General features: G+C 46.4%; 1 protein-coding gene across 1 annotated transcript in view; it reads left to right on the top strand.

Annotated features, from left to right (window-relative positions):
- LOC122942210 (alpha-2-macroglobulin-like protein 1) overlaps positions 1-21,737 on the top strand; it is a 273,571-nt gene that overhangs the window by 88,969 nt on the left and 162,865 nt on the right. Inside the window, exons 10-12 of the mRNA XM_044299709.1 lie at positions 14,425-14,534; positions 14,614-14,772; positions 15,221-15,448. Coding sequence (XP_044155644.1) covers positions 14,425-14,534; positions 14,614-14,772; positions 15,221-15,448 — 497 coding nt within the window. The remainder of the gene's footprint in view (positions 1-14,424; positions 14,535-14,613; positions 14,773-15,220; positions 15,449-21,737) is intronic.

Here is a 21,737-nt window from a genome sequence, read left to right as displayed (position 1 = left end):
CCTTGTAATATTTGGCAGCCCTTTCACTTAGTGCATAGACTTGAGGAGTGTAGCAGTGTACCTGAACAATTGTAGCATCATGTTAATGAGGCCCTCCTTTATGTGATATACAGGCTGTATCGGAGTGCTTCCTCCTTGTAATTTTTGGTAGCACTTACACTGTATATACATATGAATATACAGGAAAGAATGTTTCCTAACAATTTTTCCTCTAAAAAGTTTTTTATTTTTGAGGGGCCTGGGTTTTGGGTGTTGTTTAGTCGGTCTGTAAAAGTGGCATACCACATGGTTCCCAGCAGCAACATTGCAGTCCAAGATGCATCCAGACATGGTCCCCCTGCTGTTCCTGATTGATTTCAGAGGTGTTTCCATCGCTTTCAGACCTTTTCCTATGAACCAGGCACCCTCCCCTCATCCGAGCAGGGGGTGCCTGGTTGTCTCCCATTGACTTCCATTATACTTGGGTGCTCGGCCGAGCACACACAAATATCGCTATGTGTTCGGACCGAGTACCCGAACACTTTGGTGCTCGCTCATCACTAGAATTGTGATGCTATATTTCTTTTTTTGGGGTGTAGAAATAGAAAAAAAAAAAGGAAAAATGATGTCATAATTGGCATTTAGCTGTGAAGTAACATTGTACTACAGCCATTTACGTGGTGTAGAAAAAGGAAATATACGTATGTTCCATTAGCTGTTCTGTGTTGATTTTACATTGTTTTCCTTTTTGGGGGGGGGGTTATTAATAGGAAAAAAACGAAAAAATATATGTCATAATTGCCGTTCAGCGGTGAAGTTACATTGTACTACAGGTATTTACGAAGTGTATTAATAGGAAAGATACGTACGTCCTATTAGCTGTTCTGCGTTGAGTTAGCTTTTTTTTGGGGGGTGTATTAATAGGGGGAAAAAAGGGAAAAATATTTGTGATAAGTGCCATTCGGCTGTGAAATTACATTGTACTACAGGCATTTACATTGGTGTAATATAAGGAAACATACGAACGTCCCATCAGCCATTCTGCTGGGAATTGTGATAATTATTTTGGGGGGAGGGAGTTATTAATCAGAAAAAAATATATATGTCTTGATTGCCGTTCAGCAGTGAAATAATACTGTACTACAGCCATTCACGTGGTGTAGAAAAAGCAAATATAAGTACGTCTCATTAGCCATTCGGCGGTAAACTGTTATATTTCTTTTTTTGGGGTGTAGAAATAGGGAAAAAATTTATGTGACCGAGTGAAGGTGGATGCTCAACAGACAGGATCTGTTTTTTGGGGGTTATTCTTCTGACGGATCAGAGGAAGAGCAAAATAATCAGTGACGTGAACACAAACTTACTGCTGGCACCCTCTCCACTCTGTCAGGGGGCTCTACTTGTATAAGCGTTTAATGGAACAGGTTCTGTAGACATCTATGTCAGGGATCTCAAGTCTCCCGGACGTTCAGGGAGTCTCCCGCTATTAGATAGCGGCTCCCTGACGCCCGCATGTGAAACAATATATCCCGGAAAGGCGGCACTGAGGAGTAGAAGGCGGCACTGGGCACGAACGGCGATGCGTGCGGCTGGGCACCATGCATCCACAGACCTCCCCTGCTTGGGCAATGCAGAATGCTACCCTGGACATGAGCATATGTTTAGCTCACAGGGCTTATATGTGGTGACAGAATCCAGGGTAATGAGCCCAGTCCTCCACACCATAGAGCAAAGTGTGCAGATACTGCATATGTATAGAAAATGTAATAAAAAGTTTGTGAAAGAAAAAAAAAAAAGAAAACCTCCCGGAAATGAGTTTTTGCAGGTTGGGATATCAGCTGACGACGGTGTTAAAGGAGTGCACTTCTTCTTGGCGCTAACATCGATCTGTAAGGCTGAATTCACACTTGCGTTATTTAGTCAGCTTTGGCCTCATGACTGCCCAAATAAGTGAAGTGTGCAGTGATTCTAAGAGCGACGCCTGTCATCTGCATGTCATATTGACTCAGGCCTCTTGCACACAAACGTTGTGTGTCCGAGGCCGTATTGCGGCCCGCACTGGCCCGTGTGCGCTCTGCATCACAAATGCGGACCCATTCACTTGAATTGGTCTGCAAGATGCGGAACGGAAGCACGGATCAGAACCCCACAGAAGCACTACAGAGTGCTTCCATGGTGTTTCTGTCCGTGCCTCCGCACCGCCCAAAATTAGAACTTCTTCTATTTTTTTTTGCTGTGCAGACAGATCACAGACCCATTCAAGTTGAATGGGTCTCGATCCGTCCCGGCCACTGCACGGACGTTGCCTGTGCATTAGGGACGGCAAATCGTGATTCCCAATGCACGGAACAGATGCAAAACGTTTGTGTGCAAGAGGCCTCACAGTATTGTTTCACTACCACAGCAGACTCCCTATGCCTGTTACTGCAAGGCACAGTGTTCTACACCACTATACAGGCTCTCTGCAGCCAGGAAATAGTAGTTTTTTACGTGTTTTGCCACAAATAAATTTGGATCGAAAATAACCGACCGAATCAAATTTTTGAGAACTCTGTAGTAGAGTTGAGCGAACACCTGGATGTTCGGGTTCGAGAAGTTCGGCCGAACATCCCGGAAATGTTCGGGTTCGGGATCCGAACCCGATCCGAACTTCGTCCCGAACCCGAACCCCATTGAAGTCAATGGGGACCCGAACTTTTCGGCACTAAAACGGCTGTAAAACAGCCCAGGAAAGGGCTAGAGGGCTGCAAAAGGCAGCAACATGTAGGTAAATCCCCTGCAAACAAATGTGGATAGGGAAATTAATTAAAATAAAAATTAAATAAATAAAAATTAACCAAAATCAATTGGAGAGAGGTTCCATAGCAGAGAATCTGGCTTCCCGTCACCCACCACTGGAACAGTCCATTCTCAGATATTTAGGCCCCGGCACCCAGGCAGAGGAGAGAGGTCCCGTAACAGAGAATCTGTCTTCATGTCAGCAGAGAATTAGTCTGCATGTCATAGCAGAGAATGAGGCTTCACGTCAGCCACCACTGCAACAGTCCATTGGCATATATTTAGGCCTAGCACACAGGCAGAGGAGAGAGGTCCCGTAACAGAGAATCTGGCTTCATGTCAGCAGAGAATCAGTCTGCATGTCATAGCAGAGAATGAGGCTTCACGTCAGCCACCACTGCAACAGTCCATTGGCATATATTTAGGCCCAGCACACACACAGGCAGAGGAGAGAGGTCCCGTAACAGAGAATCTGGCTTCATGTCAGCAGAGAATCAGTCTGCATGTCATAGCAGAGAATGAGGCTTCACGTCAGCCACCACTGCAACAGTCCATTGGCATATATTTAGGCCCAGCACACACACAGGCAGAGGAGAGAGGTCCCGTAACAGAGAATCTGGCTTCATGTCAGCAGAGAATCAGTCTGCATGTCATAGCAGAGAATGAGGCTTCACGTCAGCCACCACTGCAACAGTCCATTGGCATATATTTAGGCCCAGCACACACACAGGCAGAGGAGAGAGGTCCCGTAACAGAGAATCTGGCTTCATGTCAGCAGAGAATCAGTCTGCATGTCATAGCAGAGAATGAGGCTTCACGTCAGCCACCACTGCAACAGTCCATTGGCATATATTTAGGCCCAGCACACACACAGGCAGAGGAGAGAGGTCCCGTAACAGAGAATCTGTCTTCATGTCAGCAGAGAATTAGTCTGCATGTCATAGCAGAGAATGAGGCTTCACGTCACCCACCACTGCAACAGTCCATTGGCATATATTTAGGCCTAGCACACAGGCAGAGCAGAGAGGTCCCGTAACAGACAATCTGGCTTCATGACAGCAGAGAATCAGTCTGCATGTCATAGCAGAGAATGAGGCTTCACGTCACCCACCACTGCAACAGTCCATTGGCATATATTTAGGCCTAGCACACAGGCAGAGCAGAGAGGTCCCGTAACAGACAATCTGGCTTCATGTCAGCAGAGAATCAGTCTGCATGTCATAGCAGAGAATGAGGCTTCACGTCACCCACCACTGCAACAGTCCATTGGCATATATTTAGGCCTAGCACACAGGCAGAGCAGAGAGGTCCCGTAACAGACAATCTGGCTTCATGACAGCAGAGAATCAGTCTGCATGTCATAGCAGAGAATGAGGCTTCACGTCACCCACCACTGCAACAGTCCATTGGCATATATTTAGGCCTAGCACACAGGCAGAGCAGAGAGGTCCCGTAACAGACAATCTAGCTTCATGTCAGCAGAGAATCAGTCTGCATGTCATAGCAGAGAATGAGGCTTCACGTCACCCACCACTGCAACAGTCCATTGGCATATATTTAGGCCTAGCACACAGGCAGAGCAGAGAGGTCCCGTAACAGACGATCTGGCTTCATGTCAGCAGAGAATCAGTCTGCATGTCATAGCAGAGAATCAGGCTTCACGTCAGCCACCACTGCAACAGTCCATTGTCATAAATTTAGGCCCAGCACCCAGGCAGAGGAGAGAGGTCCCGTAACAGACAATCTGGCTTCATGTCAGCAGAGAATTAGTCTGCATGTCATAGCAGAGAATCAGGCTTCATGTCAGCCACCACTGCAACAGTCCATTGGCATATATTTAGGCCTAGCACACAGGCAGAGGAGAGGTTCATTCAACTTTGGGTAGCATCGCAATATAATGGTAAAATGAAAATAAAAATAGGATTGAATGAGGAAGTGCCCTGGAGTCCAATAATATATGGTTATGGGGAGGTAGTTAATGTCTAATCTGGACAAGGGACGGACAGGTCCTGTGGGATCCATGCCTGGTTCATTTTTATGAACGTCAGCTTGTCCACATTGGCTGTAGACAGGCGGCTGCGTTTGTCTGTAATGACGCCCCCTGCCGTGCTGAATACATGTTCAGACAAAACGCTGGCTGCCGGGCAGGCCAGCACCTCCAAGGCATAAAAGGCTAGCTCTGGCCACGTGGACAATTTAGAGACCCAGAAGTTGAATGGGGCCGAACCATCAGTCAGTACGTGGAGGGGTGTGCACACGTACTGTTCCACCATGTTAGTGAAATGTTGCCTCCTGCTAACACGTTGCGTATCAGGTGGTGGTGCAGTTAGCTGTGGCGTGTTGACAAAAGTTTTCCACATCTCTGCCATGCTAACCCTGCCCTCAGAGGAGCTGGCCGTGACACAGCTGCCTTGGCGACCTCTTGCTCCTCCTCTGCCTTAGCCTTGGGCTTCCACTTGTTCCCCTGTGACATTTGGGAATGCTCTCAGTAGCGCGTCTACCAACGTGCGCTTGTACTCGCGCATCTTCCTATCACGCTCCAGTGCAGGAAGTAAGGTGGGCACATTGTCTTTGTAGCGTGGATCCAGCAGGGTGGCAACCCAGTAGTCCGCACAGGTTAAAATGTGGGCAACTCTGCTGTCGTTGCGCAGGCACTGCAGCATGTAGTCGCTCATGTGTGCCAGGCTGCCCAGGGGTAAGGACAAGCTGTCCTCTGTGGGAGGCGTATCGTCATCGTCCTGCCTTTCCCCCCAGCCACGCACCAGTGATGGACCCGAGCTGCGTTGGGTGCCACCCCGCTGTGACCATGCTTCATCCTCATCCTCCTCCACCTCCTCCTCATCCTCGTCCTCCTCGTCCTCCAGTAGTGGGCCCTGGCTGGCCACATTTGTACCTGGCCTCTGCTGTTGCAAAAAACCTCCCTCTGAGTCACTTCGAAGAGACTGGCCTGAAAGTGCTAAAAATGACCCCTCTTCCTCATCCTCCTCCTCCTCCTCCTGGGCCACCTCCTGTTCCATCATCGCCCTAAGTGTTTTCTCAAGGAGACATAGAAGTGGTATTGTAACGCTGATAACGGTGTCATCGCCACTGGCCATGTTGGTGGAGTACTCGAAACAGCGCAACAGGGCACACAGGTCTCGCATGGAGGCCCAGTCATTGGTGGTGAAGTGGTGCTGTTCTGTAGTGCGACTGACCCGTGCGTGCTGCAGCTGAAACTCCACTATGGCCTGCTGCTGCTCGCACAGTCTGTCCAGCATGTGCAAGGTGGAGTTCCACCTGGTGGGCACGTCGCATATGAGGCGGTGAGCGGGAAGGCCGAAGTTACGCTGTAGCGCAGACAGGCGAGCAGCGGCAGGATGTGAACGCCGGAAGCGCGAACAGACGGCCCGCACTTTATGCAGCAGCTCTGACATGTCGGGGTAGTTGTGAATGAACTTCTGCACCACCAAATTCAGCACATGCGCCAAGCAAGGGATGTGCGTCAAATTGGCTAGTCCCAGAGCTGCAACGAGATTTCGCCCATTATCACACACCACCAGGCCGGGCTTGAGGCTCACCGGCAGCAACCACTCGTCGGTCTGTTGTTCAATACCCCGCCACAACTCCTGTGCGGTGTGGGGCCTGTCCCCCAAACATATGAGTTTCAGAATGGCCTGCTGACGTTTACCCCGGGCTGTGCTGAAGTTGGTGGTGAAGGTGTGTGGCTGACTGGATGAGCAGGTGGAAGAAGAGGAGGAGGAAGCCGAGAAGGAGGAGGTGGCAACAGGAGGCAAAGAATGTTGCCCTGCGATCCTTGGCGGCGGCAGGACGTGCGCCAAACAGCTCCCTGCCTGGGGCCCAGCTGCCACTACATTTACCCAGTGTGCAGTTAGGGAGATATAGCGTCCCTGGCCGTGCTTACTGGTCCACGTATCTGTGGTTAGGTGGACCTTGCTACAGATGGCGTTGCGCAGTGCACACTTGATTTTATCGGATACTTGGTTGTGCAGGGAAGGCACGGCTCTCTTGGAGAAGTAGTGCCGGCTGGGAACAACATACTGTGGGACAGCAAGCGACATGAGCTGTTTGAAGCTGTCTGTGTCCACCAGCCTAAATGACAGCATTTCATAGGCCAGTAGTTTAGAAATGCTGGCATTCAGGGCCAGGGATCGAGGGTGGCTAGGTGGGAATTTACGCTTTCTATCAAATGTTTGTGAGATGGAGAGCTGAACGCTGGCGTGTGACATGGTTGAGACGCTTGGTGACGGAGGTGGTGGTGGTGGTGTTGGTGGTACATCCCCTGTTTGCTGGGCGGCAGGTGCCAACGTTCCTCCAGAGGCGGAGGAAGAGGCCGAGGCGGCAGCAGCAGAATAGGCCGAGGCGGCAGCAGCAGAAGAGGTAGCAGGGGGAGCCTGAGTGACTTCCTTGGTTTTAAGGTGTTTACTCCACTGCAGTTCATGCTTTGCATGCAGGTGCCTGGTCATGCAGGTTGTGCTCAGGTTCAGAACGTTAATGCCTCGCTTCAGGCTCTGATGGCACAGCGTGCAAACCACTCGGGTCTTGTCGTCAGCACATTGTTTGAAGAAGTGCCATGCCAGGGAACTCCTTGAAGCTGCCTTTGGGGTGCTCGGTCCCAGATGGCGGCGGTCAGTAGCAGGCGGAGTCTCTTGGCGGCGGGTGTTCTGCTTTTGCCCACTGCTCCCTCTTTTGCTACGCTGTTGGCTCGGTCTCACCACTGCCTCTTCCTCCGAACTGTGAAAGTCAGTGGCACGACCTTCATTCCATGTGGGGTCTAGGACCTCATCGTCCCCTGCATCGTCTTCCACCCAGTCTTGATCCCTGACCTCCTGTTCAGTCTGCACACTGCAGAAAGACGCAGCAGTTGGCACCTGTGTTTCGTCATCATCAGAGACATGCTGAGGTGGTATTCCCATGTCCTCATCATCAGGAAACATAAGTGGTTGTGCGTCAGTGCATTCTATGTCTTTCACCGCTGGGGAAGGGCTAGGTGGATGCCCTTGGGAAACCCTGCCAGCGGAGTCTTCAAACAGCATAAGAGACTGCTGCATAACTTGAGGCTGAGACAGTTTCCCTGGTATGCATGGGGGTGATGTGACAGACTGATGGGGTTGGTTTTCAGGCGCCATCTGTGCGCTTTCTGCAGAAGACTGGGTGGGAGATAATGTGAACGTGCTGGATCCACTGTCGGCCACCCAATTGACTAATGCCTGTACCTGCTCAGGCCTTACCATCCTTAGAACGGCATTGGGCCCCACCATATATCGCTGTAAATTCTGGCGGCTACTGGGACCTGAGGTAGTTGGTACACTAGGACGTGTGGATGTGGCAGAACGGCCACGTCCTCTCCCAGCACCAGAGGGTCCACTAACACCACCACGACCATGTCCACGTCCGCGTCCCTTACTAGATGTTTTTCTCATTGTTATGGTTCACCACAACAACAAATATATTATTTGGCCCAATGTATTGTATTCAAATTCAGCGGGATATAAATTTGAGGCCTAGTATTTAGGCGCTGGGTGACCGGTATGGATTTAGTGACAGAATTAGACTTGGAAATGCACAGAAGCGTGTGTGTGAAGTTATTCTGAATGACCCAATGTGCACCTTGAATATTATATACCCTTTTTGGGATAGATTTCAAATAGCTCTGATATAGCAGGAACCACTAAATTATGAAATTGCTAAATTGGGAATTGTACTTCAACCCAGAACAAAAAATGTGCTTTGACGGGCACTAAATAACTTTCCCAGCTACAACAGTACAGCGGTAACGAGAGATTTAGAGGGATTTAAATTTGAGGCCTAGTATTTAGGCGCTGGGTGACCGGTATGGATTTAGTGACAGAATTAGACTTGGAAATGCACAGAAGCGTGTGTGTGAAGTTATTCTGAATGACCCAATGTGCACCTTGAATATTATATACCCTTTTTGGGATAGATTTCAAATAGCTCTGATATAGCAGGAACCACTAAATTATGAAATTGCTAAATTGGGAATTGTACTTCAACCCAGAACAAAAAATGTGCTTTGACGGGCACTAAATAACTTTCCCAGCTACAACAGTACAGCGGTAACGAGAGATTTAGAGGGATTTAAATTTGAGGCCTAGTATTTAGGCGCTGGGTGACAGGTATGGGTTTAGTGACAGAATTAGACTTGGAAATACACAGTAGCGGGTGTGTGTGAAGTTATTCTGAATGACCCAATGTGCACCTTCAATATTATATACCCTTTTTGGGATAGATTTCAAATAGCTCTGATATAGCAGGAACCACTAAATTATGAAATTGCTAAATTGGGAATTGTACTTCAACCCAGAACAAAAAATGTGCTTTGACGGACACTAAATATCTTGCCCAGCAACAACAGTACAGCGGTGGGTAACGAGAGATTTAGAGGGATTTAAATTTGAGGCCTAGTATTTAGGCGCTGGGTGACAGGTATGGGTTTAGTGACAGAATTAGACTTGGAAATACACAGTAGCGGGTGTGTGTGAAGTTATTCTGAATGACCCAATGTGCACCTTCAATATTATATACCCTTTTTGGGATAGATTTCAAATAGCTCTGATATAGCAGGAACCACTAAATTATGAAATTGCTAAATTGGGAATTGTACTTCAACCCAGAACAAAAAATGTGCTTTGACGGACACTAAATATCTTGCCCAGCAACAACAGTACAGTGGTGGGTAACGAGAGATTTAGAGGGATTTAAATTTGAGGCCTAGTATTTAGGCGCTGGGTCACCGGTATGGATTTAGTGACAGAATTAGACTTGGAAATGCACAGAAGCGTGTGTGTGAAGTTATTCTGAATGACCCTATGTGCACCTTCAATATTATATACCCTTTTAGGGATAGATTTCAAATAGCTCTGATATAGCAGAAACCACTAAATTATGAAATTGCTAAATTGGGAATTGTACTTCAACCCAGAACAAAAAATGTGCTTTGACGGACACTAAATATCTTGCCCAGCAACAACAGTACAGCGGTGGGTAACGAGAGATTTAGAGGGATTTAAATTTGAGGCCTAGTATTTAGGCGCTGGGTGACAGGTATGGGTTTAGTGACAGAATTAGACTTGGAAATACACAGTAGCGGGTGTGTGTGAAGTTATTCTGAATGACCCAATGTGCACCTTCAATATTATATACCCTTTTTGGGATAGATTTCAAATAGCTCTGATATAGCAGGAACCACTAAATTATGAAATTGCTAAATTGGGAATTGTACTTCAACCCAGAACAAAAAATGTGCTTTGACGGACACTAAATATCTTGCCCAGCAACAACAGTACAGTGGTGGGTAACGAGAGATTTAGAGGGATTTAAATTTGAGGCCTAGTATTTAGGCGCTGGGTCACCGGTATGGATTTAGTGACAGAATTAGACTTGGAAATGCACAGAAGCGTGTGTGTGAAGTTATTCTGAATGACCCTATGTGCACCTTCAATATTATATACCCTTTTAGGGATAGATTTCAAATAGCTCTGATATAGCAGAAACCACTAAATTATGAAATTGCTAAATTGGGAATTGTACTTCAACCCAGAACAAAAAATGTGCTTTGACGGACACTAAATATCTTGCCCAGCAACAACAGTACAGCGGTGGGTAACGAGAGATTTAGAGGGATTTAAATTTGAGGCCTAGTATTTAGGCGCTGGGTCACCGGTATGGATTTAGTGACAGAATTAGACTTGGAAATGCACAGAAGCGTGTGTGTGAAGTTATTCTGAATGACCCTATGTGCACCTTCAATATTATATACCCTTTTAGGGATAGATTTCAAATAGCTCTGATATAGCAGAAACCACTAAATTATGAAATTGCTAAATTGGGAATTGTACTTCAACCCAGAACAAAAAATGTGCTTTGACGGACACTAAATATCTTGCCCAGCAACAACAGTACAGCGGTGGGTAACGAGAGATTTAGAGGGATTTAAATTTGAGGCCTAGTATTTAGGCGCTGGGTGACAGGTATGGGTTTAGTGACAGAATTAGACTTGGAAATACACAGTAGCGGGTGTGTGTGAAGTTATTCTGAATGACCCAATGTGCACCTTCAATATTATATACCCTTTTTGGGATAGATTTCAAATAGCTCTGATATAGCAGGAACCACTAAATTATGAAATTGCTAAATTGGGAATTGTACTTCAACCCAGAACAAAAAATGTGCTTTGACGGACACTAAATATCTTGCCCAGCAACAACAGTACAGCGGTGGGTAACGAGAGATTTAGAGGGATTTAAATTTGAGGCCTAGTATTTAGGCGCTGGGTCACCGGTATGGATTTAGTGACAGAATTAGACTTGGAAATGCACAGAAGCGTGTGTGTGAAGTTATTCTGAATGACCCTATGTGCACCTTCAATATTATATACCCTTTTAGGGATAGATTTCAAATAGCTCTGATATAGCAGAAACCACTAAATTATGAAATTGCTAAATTGGGAATTGTACTTCAACCCAGAACAAAAAATGTGCTTTGACGGACACTAAATATCTTGCCCAGCAACAACAGTACAGCGGTGGGTAACGAGAGATTTAGAGGGATTTAAATTTGAGGCCTAGTATTTAGGCGCTGGGTCACCGGTATGGATTTAGTGACAGAATTAGACTTGGAAATGCACAGAAGCGTGTGTGTGAAGTTATTCTGAATGACCCTATGTGCACCTTCAATATTATATACCCTTTTAGGGATAGATTTCAAATAGCTCTGATATAGCAGAAACCACTAAATTATGAAATTGCTAAATTGGGAATTGTACTTCAACCCAGAACAAAAAATGTGCTTTGACGGACACTAAATATCTTGCCCAGCAACAACAGTACAGTGGTGGGTAACGAGAGATTTAGAGGGATTTAAATTTGAGGCCTAGTATTTAGGCGCTGGGTCACCGGTATGGATTTAGTGACAGAATTAGACTTGGAAATGCACAGAAGCGTGTGTGTGAAGTTATTCTGAATGACCCTATGTGCACCTTCAATATTATATACCCTTTTAGGGATAGATTTCAAATAGCTCTGATATAGCAGAAACCACTAAATTATGAAATTGCTAAATTGGGAATTGTACTTCAACCCAGAACAAAAAATGTGCTTTGACGGACACTAAATATCTTGCCCAGCAACAACAGTACAGCGGTGGGTAACGAGAGATTTAGAGGGATTTAAATTTGAGGCCTAGTATTTAGGCGCTGGGTGACAGGTATGGGTTTAGTGACAGAATTAGACTTGGAAATACACAGTAGCGGGTGTGTGTGAAGTTATTCTGAATGACCCAATGTGCACCTTCAATATTATATACCCTTTTTGGGATAGATTTCAAATAGCTCTGATATAGCAGGAACCACTAAATTATGAAATTGCTAAATTGGGAATTGTATTTCAACCCAGAACAAGAAATGTGCTTGAACGGACACTAAATAACTCGCCCAGCTACAGCACTAGGGACAGATTTAGCTGGATATAAATTTGAGGCCTAGTATTTAGGCGCTGGGTGACCGGTATGGATTTAGTGACAGAATTAGACTGGGATATGGCCAAAAAATGAACAGACTATTGCTGGTTAAATGCACTTGGTGTGACAGCTTCACCCTGATGTAGGCTTTAGCCAAAAAACAACCACACCATTGAGGGTTAAATGCACTTGGTGACAGGCGCAGCTTGCCCCTGATTTTGTATATGGCCAAAAAATGAACAGACTATTGCTGGTTAAATGCACTTGGTGTGACAGCTTCACCCTGATGTAGGCTTTAGCCAAAAAACAACCACACCATTGAGGGTTAAATGCACTTGGTGACAGGCGCAGCTTGCCCCTGATTTTGTATATGGCCAAAAAATGAACAGACTATTGCTGGTTAAATGCACTTGGTGTGACAGCTTCACCCTGATGTAGGCTTTAGCCAAAAAACAACCACACCATTGAGGGTTAAATGCACTTGGTGACAGGCGCAGCTTGCCCCTGATTTTGTATATGGCCAAAAAATGAACAGACTATTGCTGGTTAAATGCACTTGGTGTGACAGCTTCACCCTGATGTAGGCTTTAGCCAAAAAACAACCACACCATTGAGGGTTAAATGCACTTGGTCGCAGCTTGTGCTGGCGCACCACAAGACACAAAATGGCCGCCGATCACCCCAGAAAAATGAGACTGACAAACGGTCTGTGCAGCCTAAAAACAGTGAGCAATTGAGGATCAGCAGCTCAATGATCCACAGCTGCAGATCGATCAGTTAATCAAGTCCTTTGGAGGAGTTAATCTGCCTAATCTCGCCCTACTGTCGCAGCCGCAACCTCTCCCTACGCTAATCAGAGCAGAGTGACGGGCGGCGCTATGTGACTCCAGCTTAAATAGAGGCTGGGTCACATGGTGCTCTGGCCAATCACAGCCATGCCAATAGTAGGCATGGCTGTGATGGCCTCTTGGGGCAAGTAGTATGACGCTTGTTGATTGGCTGCTTTGCAGCCTTTCAAAAAGCGCCAAGAAAGCGTCACAAAAGCGCGAAGAAAGCGACGAACACCGAACCCGAACCCGGACTTTTACGAAAATGTCCGGGTTCGGGTCCGTGTCACGGACACCCCAAAATTCGGTACGAACCCGAACTATACAGTTCGAGTTCGCTCATCCCTACTCTGTAGTTATAGGGATGCAGAGTTAGTAGTTGCACTGCCTATTGCTTGAGAGGTCCTAAAGAATCTCCTACCACATAAAAAGTATATAAGGAGAAAAAACAAAAAGACACAGCGCCTCATGTGTGGTACCGCCTTATAGGAGATATACAGTTATGGTGCGTAATTCGCTTACCGGATGATGTTGTGAACAGTCACAACATCTGGATGTGCCTTAGCTGGTATATTTCCCCACCAGCATTAGGGGATGCCGTGCTGCTGCCTGGGTCTTTTCCTGTCCAAATGGTTCCAGGGAAATAGGTATGCAGAATTCCTTAAAAAATCAGACCACTGTCCGGCGCTGCAGGCATGAAGATAAGTCCTTATCCGTTTGTTCGCGCAGCCGGAATGCCTTCTTTCTTGTTCTTTCAGGACCTGCCAAAGGACCTTTGATGATGTAATCATGTAATCACGTGGTGAGCGCGGTGATGTCAGCACAGGTCCTGCGACTATGCTCAAAAACAGGCTGAATAACAGATGATGTGGCAGGAAAACCAGTGAGAGTGCATGGCTTCTGAGACATAAGACACCATCTTATGTCTCAGAAGCCATGCACTCTCACTGGTTTTCCTGCCACATCATCTGTTATTCAGCCTGTTTTTGAGCATAGTCGCAGGACCTGTGCTGACATCACCGCGCTCACCACGTGATTACATGATTACATCATCAAATGTCCTTTGGCAGGTCCTGAAAGAACAAGAAAGAAGGCATTCCGGCTGCGCGAACAAACGGATAAGGACTTATCTTCATGCCTGCAGCGCTGGACAGTGGTCTGATTTTTTAAGGAATTCTGCCTACCACATAAAAAGACACCAGTATTATAATTGGCACATGTTAGATGGCCGCCCTGTTAGAGATTTTATATTGGGGCCCAGGGGCTTCATATTATATCTCTCTCTAGCTAGTAATTTAGTTTTTTTTTAGAAATGTAACAACACAAATTAGATTTTTTTTTCCAACGTGTGTTCTCTGCTATGCAGGGGTGGAGCTATCCTCTAATGGCCAAACCAGTATATCAACTGTCATCAATAAACTGTCTTTTGTCAATGCTGACACTAACTACAAGCCCGGCATCCCTTACAGTGGTTTGGTGAGTCGTCGCTTTGTCTTCATATACCATGTTCTGAAGATAAGGTTCAGCTTTTATATATTATGATTTCTTGTTGTAGATCAAAGTGGAGGATGCTGCAGGTCTTCCTAAACCAAACATTAAACTTAATCTGAGATGTGGCCCAGATTCGGTGTGCCAGACCTTACTGACCGATGAGAATGGCCAAGCTTCTTTTACTCTGAATACAACCAACTGGAAAGGCTCCATGCATTTGTCGGTATGAGTCTGTATGCTCGTATTCAGTAGGTTCAATCAAACCATAGTGCTGTGTGTGCACTTATTTTAACGTTAATTTGGAATCTACAATGTAACATTTAGAAAAAAAAATCCAATATGTAAGGGTATATTGCATTTACAATGGACAATGTTGAAAAGTTTCAAAAACATATACAGCCCTTTGCTACCAATATTACCCTTGGTTTGGCTGTACTGGTATGCTAGCAAAGTCAACTTTTTATTTTTTAAACTTTTCCTCTTTGTATTATTACAAGGCTCTGTGATAATGGGACTAAGGAAGTCATTCACTAGTGAAACATCTATGAGGTTTTAGAGGTCCAGCTGATGTTTGAAATGCTAAATATAAAAATCTGAATTGTAAGGGAGAAATTAACAGGAATCTTCCAGTTGAATGCCCTGAAATATATTATGTTCTTTCATTTTTAAAGGTGCAAACAGAGACGCCCAGAGAACAATATGTTTCTGGTGTAAATCAGCCTGATTTTGGTTTTTCCTCGCAACACGTTGTCCAATTCTACTCTCGGAGCAAGAGCTACTTGAAACTTAATTCTCTGGATGGTGTTCTTCCATGTGAGGGCCATCAAAAGGTTCATGTGGAATACATCATAAGTCACACAGAGCTGGAGGAAGTCAAGAAAGTGTCCCTGCATTACCTGGTAAGATATGCTAAATATACGGTTCTAATTATTCCTTAGGCTACTTTCACACCATGGATCAGCAAAAACGCTAACCGTCTGCATCCATTCTAAACGGATCCCGTGGTATTATCTCTAAAATAGCCAAGACGGATCCGTCTCTAAAACCATTGTAAGTCAATGGGGGACGGATCAATTTTCTTTTGTGTCCAAGAAAACGGATTCGCCACCATTGACTTACATTATGTGTCATAACAGACCCGTCTTGCTCCGCACCACATCGCGGACCAAAAGACGCTGCTTGCAGCATTATTCTGCACCTTGATGGGGACACAGCCAAACGGAACGGAATGAATTCTGGTTCTGTTTTGTCCCTATTGACATTGAATGGGGACAAAACTGAAGCGTTTTCCCCCGCTATTGAGATCCTATGACTGATTTCAATAGCTGAAAGGGAAAGTGCAGATGTAAAAGTAGCTTTAATCAGGACATCAATGAAGCTTTTCAGTGCTCACTTCGGTCAAATGTCTCACAAATATCACATTAGCAAATGTTATTTGCTGAACAGTTGAAAGGGTTCTCCGGGTTCAGAGCTGAAAGCTATTTCTTATTCCTTGACTACATATGAGTGAAGCATTGGAGCATTTCCTTTCTCAGATGCTCCTCCTTGTCACGCTGCATCGCACAGCACAAGGGTGTGTTTGTTTTGTGCTGGTGACGCACCTGGCTTCACATCACTATGATAAGTGGAGACTTCCATCTGGCAGTGAGCCCGGTGACGTCACCGGCACATCGCTGCCGGAGGCTGTTTTGGAGGCGGATACTATGCAAAGTAGTAGTGGAAGTCTCCTCTTAGCATATTGATGCGAAGCCCGTTGCGTCACCGTCCCAAAACAAACACAGCCTTGCGCTGAGTGATGCAGTGTGACAGGAGGGAGCATCGGAGCAATCAGTTCAACGTTTTATATGTTTTTGTGTCAGTTAAACAAATGGCAAAAACGGGATGCGAGTCCAGCCTAATTCACATAGACTTTAAAGAGGACCTGTTTCCTTTCCTGACATGTCTGTATTAGTATCGAATTTGCAAATATTCGACGACTATTCTACAAAATATTGAATTCAAATATGACCCCCGCCGCTCATCATTAGTCCCTACAGGGACACCTCCTCAAACCCATCTAGACCTTCACTGTGAATGGCTAGTAATTCATTCAAAGTCCTTCAGAATGAATCAGAAGTTAATGGTACAACATAGAGTCATAAGATAAGAACAGATATTTCAGAATTAGCTTTTCAAGGATGATGAAAGCAGTGGCGTGCTTAGGGTGTTTGGGCGGGTCCTTTCTCTGTTCTTTGGCACCCCCCCCCCCCAATACTTAAAAAAAAATTGTACCCCCTTCGCAGTAGTATTGCCTTCATTGTACAACCTTCACAGTAGTTTTGTACAGATGTGTGCCCCCTCACAGTAGTTATGCCCACATTGTGCCCTCTCACAATAGTTATTCCCTCTCTGTGCCCCTTACAGTTGTAACGCCCTCTTTGTGTTTCCTTCACAGTAATAATCCCTATTGTGCCCCCTTCACAGTAATAATCCCCAATGTGTCCCCTTTATAGTAATAATCCCCATTGTGTCCCATTCATAATAATAATCCACATTTTGCCCCCTTCATGGTAATAATGCCCACTGTGCCCCCCTTCATAGTAATAATGTCCACTGTGCTAGTAATTCCCTCTGTGCCCCCTCCATAGTAGAAATCCCCATTGTGCCCCCTTCACAGTAATATTGCCCACTGTGCCCTCTTCACAGTAATAATGCTCTCTGTGCCCCTGTATTGTAGTAATGCCCTATGGCTCTATGCCCCCAACATAGTAGTAATGCCCTCTGTGCCCCCTAAATGGAAATAAAGTCCTCTGTGCCCCCTCCATAGTAATAAAGTCCTCTGTGCCCCCTCCATAGTAATAAACTCCTCGGTGCCCCCTCCATAGTAATACACTCCTCACCTTGTCCCGTTTCTGAAGCTCACAGTCCTCTCTTCCCTGCAGGCACAGATCGCTCTGCAGCACTGTGTGGGCGGAGTTTATGCAGATTGCCAGGCTGCAGCCTTCGCCACACATGCCAGCAGCGCGGTCCATGCCTGCAGGCTGAATGTGGAGCAGGGAGAAGTCTTCCTGCTTCATTATTCTGTGCACTGCCGGCCTGAAGGGAGCGCTGGGAGCTGAGCGGTGAGTGACAGGACCAAGCTCCCAGCGCTCCAGCAATGAGCGCTTCTATCTGTATTGATGGAAGCGCTCATTGCTTCTGGCACCCCCCTGAGAGCCAGACCGCCCCCCCCCCCCCCCCCCCGCTTAGTACGCAACTGGATGCAAGTAGTTACTAAAACAGATATGGCAGAAGAGGTCACAGGTCCTCTTTAAAGGTGTTCTCCAGGGATGAAGAAAATAAAATTACCTAAAATATTACTTTATTATAAATATATTCCCAAATACCTTTCATTAGTTATAATGTCTTTTTCACGAACCAGCGGAAATGAACCCACTGTGCTACGTGTCCTACCTCCTCTAAGCGCGTTGTCTAAGTGAACCCCTCAATCTTCACAGTATCCCTTATGGTGGGGATAGACTTTCCGAGGGGAACACCAGGTCTCTACCTCTTGAGGAGTATAGGCACACAAGGCAGCTGGTCCAGGCATACCAGTAGGTACCTGAGAAAGGTACCAGAGGTACTAGCGTTGTCAGCAGGCTGTCGTGACCAGGAGCAACAGTGCAAGAGCAAAAGATGACACAGAGGTGAAGTAACAGGCAATAGGTCAGGGCAGGCGGCACAGGAACAGGTCAGGTAATCTGGATCGGCAACAGGAGAGTCAAGGCAAGCAGGCAGGGATGAAACAGGTAGCAGCGTCCAGGAATACGAGTACGAGTCAGGAACACAAACGGATATAAGGAACCTTAGCAGGACACAAGGATCTTGACACTGAGGCATCTGTGAACGGGGCTGTGCCACTTATATATGTGTAAGACCGTGAACCGGAGAGGGCTCCCCAGGATACAGCGAAGCCACAGATGATGAAAGCAACTCCAACACCAGCTTTTATGAAAACAGAAACTTTAGTGAACAGAAGTATTAAACACAGTATTGACCCCTGATATATTTATGCATAGTAATTAGATCTCCCCTCTAAAGTGAATAACCCTAATTTTGATAATCTTTCAGGGTACTGTAATTCCCTAATTCCCGTAATTACTTTAGTTGCCCTCCTCTGAACCCTCTCCAGCTCTGCTATGTCTGCCTTGTTCACAGGAGCCCAGAACTCTACACAGTACTCCATGTGTGGTCTGACTAGCAATTTTGTAAAGTGGTAGGACTATGTTCGTATCACGGGAATCTATGCCCCTTCTGATGCAACCCATTATATTATTGGTATGTACGGCTGACTTGTATTATTCCTACCCATGTGCATAACCTTACATTGGTCAGTGTTACACCTCATCTGCCATTTCTCTGCCCAAGCCTCCAATCTATCCAGATCCCTCTGTAGCTGTATACTGTCCTCTTCCGTGTCAATTACTTTACACAGTTTAGTGTCATCTGCAAAAATTTATATTTTACTATGCAAGCCTTCTACAAGATCATTAATATATATATATATTAAAGAGGATAGGGCCCAGTACTGACCCCTAAGTTACTCCAGTAGTGATAGTGACTAGAGTTGAGCGAACACCTGGATGTTCGGGTTCGAGAAGTTCGGCCGAACATCCCGGAAATGTTCGGGTTCGGGATCCGAACCCGATCCGAACTTCGTCCCGAACCCGAACCCCATTGAAGTCAATGGGGACCCGAACTTTTCGGCACTAAAAAGGCTGTAAAACAGCCCAGGAAAGAGCTAGAGGGCTGCAAAAGGCAGCAACATGTAGGTAAATCCCCTGCAAACAAATGTGGATAGGGAAATGAATTAAAATAAAAATTAAATAAATAAAAATTAACCAAAATCAATTGGAGAGAGGTTCCATAGCAGAGAATCTGGCTTCCCGTCACCCACCACTGGAACAGTCCATTCTCAGATATTTAGGCCCCGGCACCCAGGCAGAGGAGAGAGGTCCCGTAACAGAGAATCTGTCTTCATGTCAGCAGAGAATTAGTCTGCATGTCATAGCAGAGAATGAGGCTTCACGTCAGCCACCACTGCAACAGTCCATTGGCATATATTTAGGCCCAGCACCCAGGCAGAGGAGGGAGGTCCCGTAACAGAGAATCTGTCTTCATGACAGCAGAGAATCAGTCTGCATGTCATAGCAGAGAATGAGGCTTCACGTCACCCACCACTGCAACAGTCCATTGGCATATATTTAGGCCTAGCACACAGGCAGAGCAGAGAGGTCCCGTAACAGACGATCTGGCTTCATGTCAGCAGAGAATCAGTCTGCATGTCATAGCAGAGAATGAGGCTTCACGTCAGCCACCACTGCAACAGTCCATTGGCATATATTTAGGCCCAGCACCCAGGCAGAGGAGGGAGGTCCCGTAACAGAGAATCTGTCTTCATGTCAGCAGAGAATTAGTCTGCATGTCATAGCAGAGAATGAGGCTTCACGTCAGCCACCACTGCAACAGTCCATTGGCATATATTTAGGCCCAGCACACACACAGGCAGAGGAGAGAGGTCCCGTAACAGAGAATCTGTCTTCATGTCAGCAGAGAATTAGTCTGCATGTCATAGCAGAGAATCAGGCTTCACGTCACCCACCACTGCAACAGTCCATTGGCATATATTCAGGCCCAGCACCCAGGCAGAGGAGGGAGGTCCCGTAACAGAGAATCTGGCTTCATGTCAGCAGAGAATCAGTCTTCATATCATAGCAGAGAATCAGGCTTCACGTCACCCACCACTGTAAGAGTCAATTTTCATAAATTTAGGCCCAGAACCCAGGCAGAGGAGAAAGGTCCCGTAACAGACAATCTGGCTTCATGTCAGCAGAGAATCAGTCTTCATATCATAGCAGAGAATCAGGCTTCACGTCACCCACCACTGCAACAGTCCATTGGCATATATTTAGGCCCAGCACCCAGGCAGAGGAGGGAGGTCCCGTAACAGAGAATCTGTCTTCATGTCAGCAGAGAATTAGTCTGCATGTCATAGCAGAGAATGAGGCTTCACGTCAGCCACCACTGCAACAGTCCATTGGCATATATTTAGGCCCAGCACACACACAGGCAGAGGAGAGAGGTCCCGTAACAGAGAATCTGGCTTCATGTCAGCAGAGAATCAGTCTGCATGTCATAGCAGAGAATCAGGCTTCACGTCACCCACCACTGCAACAGTCCATTGGCATATATTTAGGCCTAGCAGACAGGCAGAGCAGAGAGGTCCCGTAACAGACGATCTGGCTTCATGTCAGCAGAGAATCAGTCTGCATGTCATAGCAGAGAATGAGGCTTCACGTCAGCCACCACTGCAACAGTCCATTGGCATATATTTAGGCCCAGCACCCAGGCAGAGGAGGGAGGTCCCGTAACAGAGAATCTGTCTTCATGTCAGCAGAGAATTAGTCTGCATGTCATAGCAGAGAATCAGGCTTCACGTCACCCACCACTGCAACAGTCCATTGGCATATATTCAGGCCCAGCACCCAGGCAGAGGAGGGAGGTCCCGTAACAGAGAATCTGTCTTCATGTCAGCAGAGAATTAGTCTGCATGTCATAGCAGAGAATGAGGCTTCACGTCAGCCACCACTGCAACAGTCCATTGGCATATATTTAGGCCCAGCACACACACAGGCAGAGGAGAGAGGTCCCGTAACAGAGAATCTGTCTTCATGTCAGCAGAGAATTAGTCTGCATGTCATAGCAGAGAATCAGGCTTCACGTCACCCACCACTGCAACAGTCCATTGGCATATATTCAGGCCCAGCACCCAGGCAGAGGAGGGAGGTCCCGTAACAGAGAATCTGGCTTCATGTCAGCAGAGAATCAGTCTTCATATCATAGCAGAGAATCAGGCTTCACGTCACCCACCACTGTAAGAGTCAATTTTCATAAATTTAGGCCCAGAACCCAGGCAGAGGAGAAAGGTCCCGTAACAGACAATCTGGCTTCATGTCAGCAGAGAATCAGTCTTCATATCATAGCAGAGAATCAGGCTTCACGTCACCCACCACTGCAACAGTCCATTGGCATATATTTAGGCCTAGCACACAGGCAGAGCAGAGAGGTCCCGTAACAGACAATCTGGCTTCATGACAGCAGAGAATCAGTCTGCATGTCATAGCAGAGAATCAGGCTTCACGTCAGCCACCACTGCAACAGTCCATTGGC

This window comes from Bufo gargarizans, chromosome 6, assembly GCF_014858855.1.
Source record: "Bufo gargarizans isolate SCDJY-AF-19 chromosome 6, ASM1485885v1, whole genome shotgun sequence".
Taxonomy (NCBI): Eukaryota; Metazoa; Chordata; class Amphibia; order Anura; family Bufonidae; genus Bufo; species Bufo gargarizans.
The sequence above is the reverse complement of the archived record's forward strand: the minus strand, read 5'-3'. Positions and strand labels throughout refer to the sequence as shown.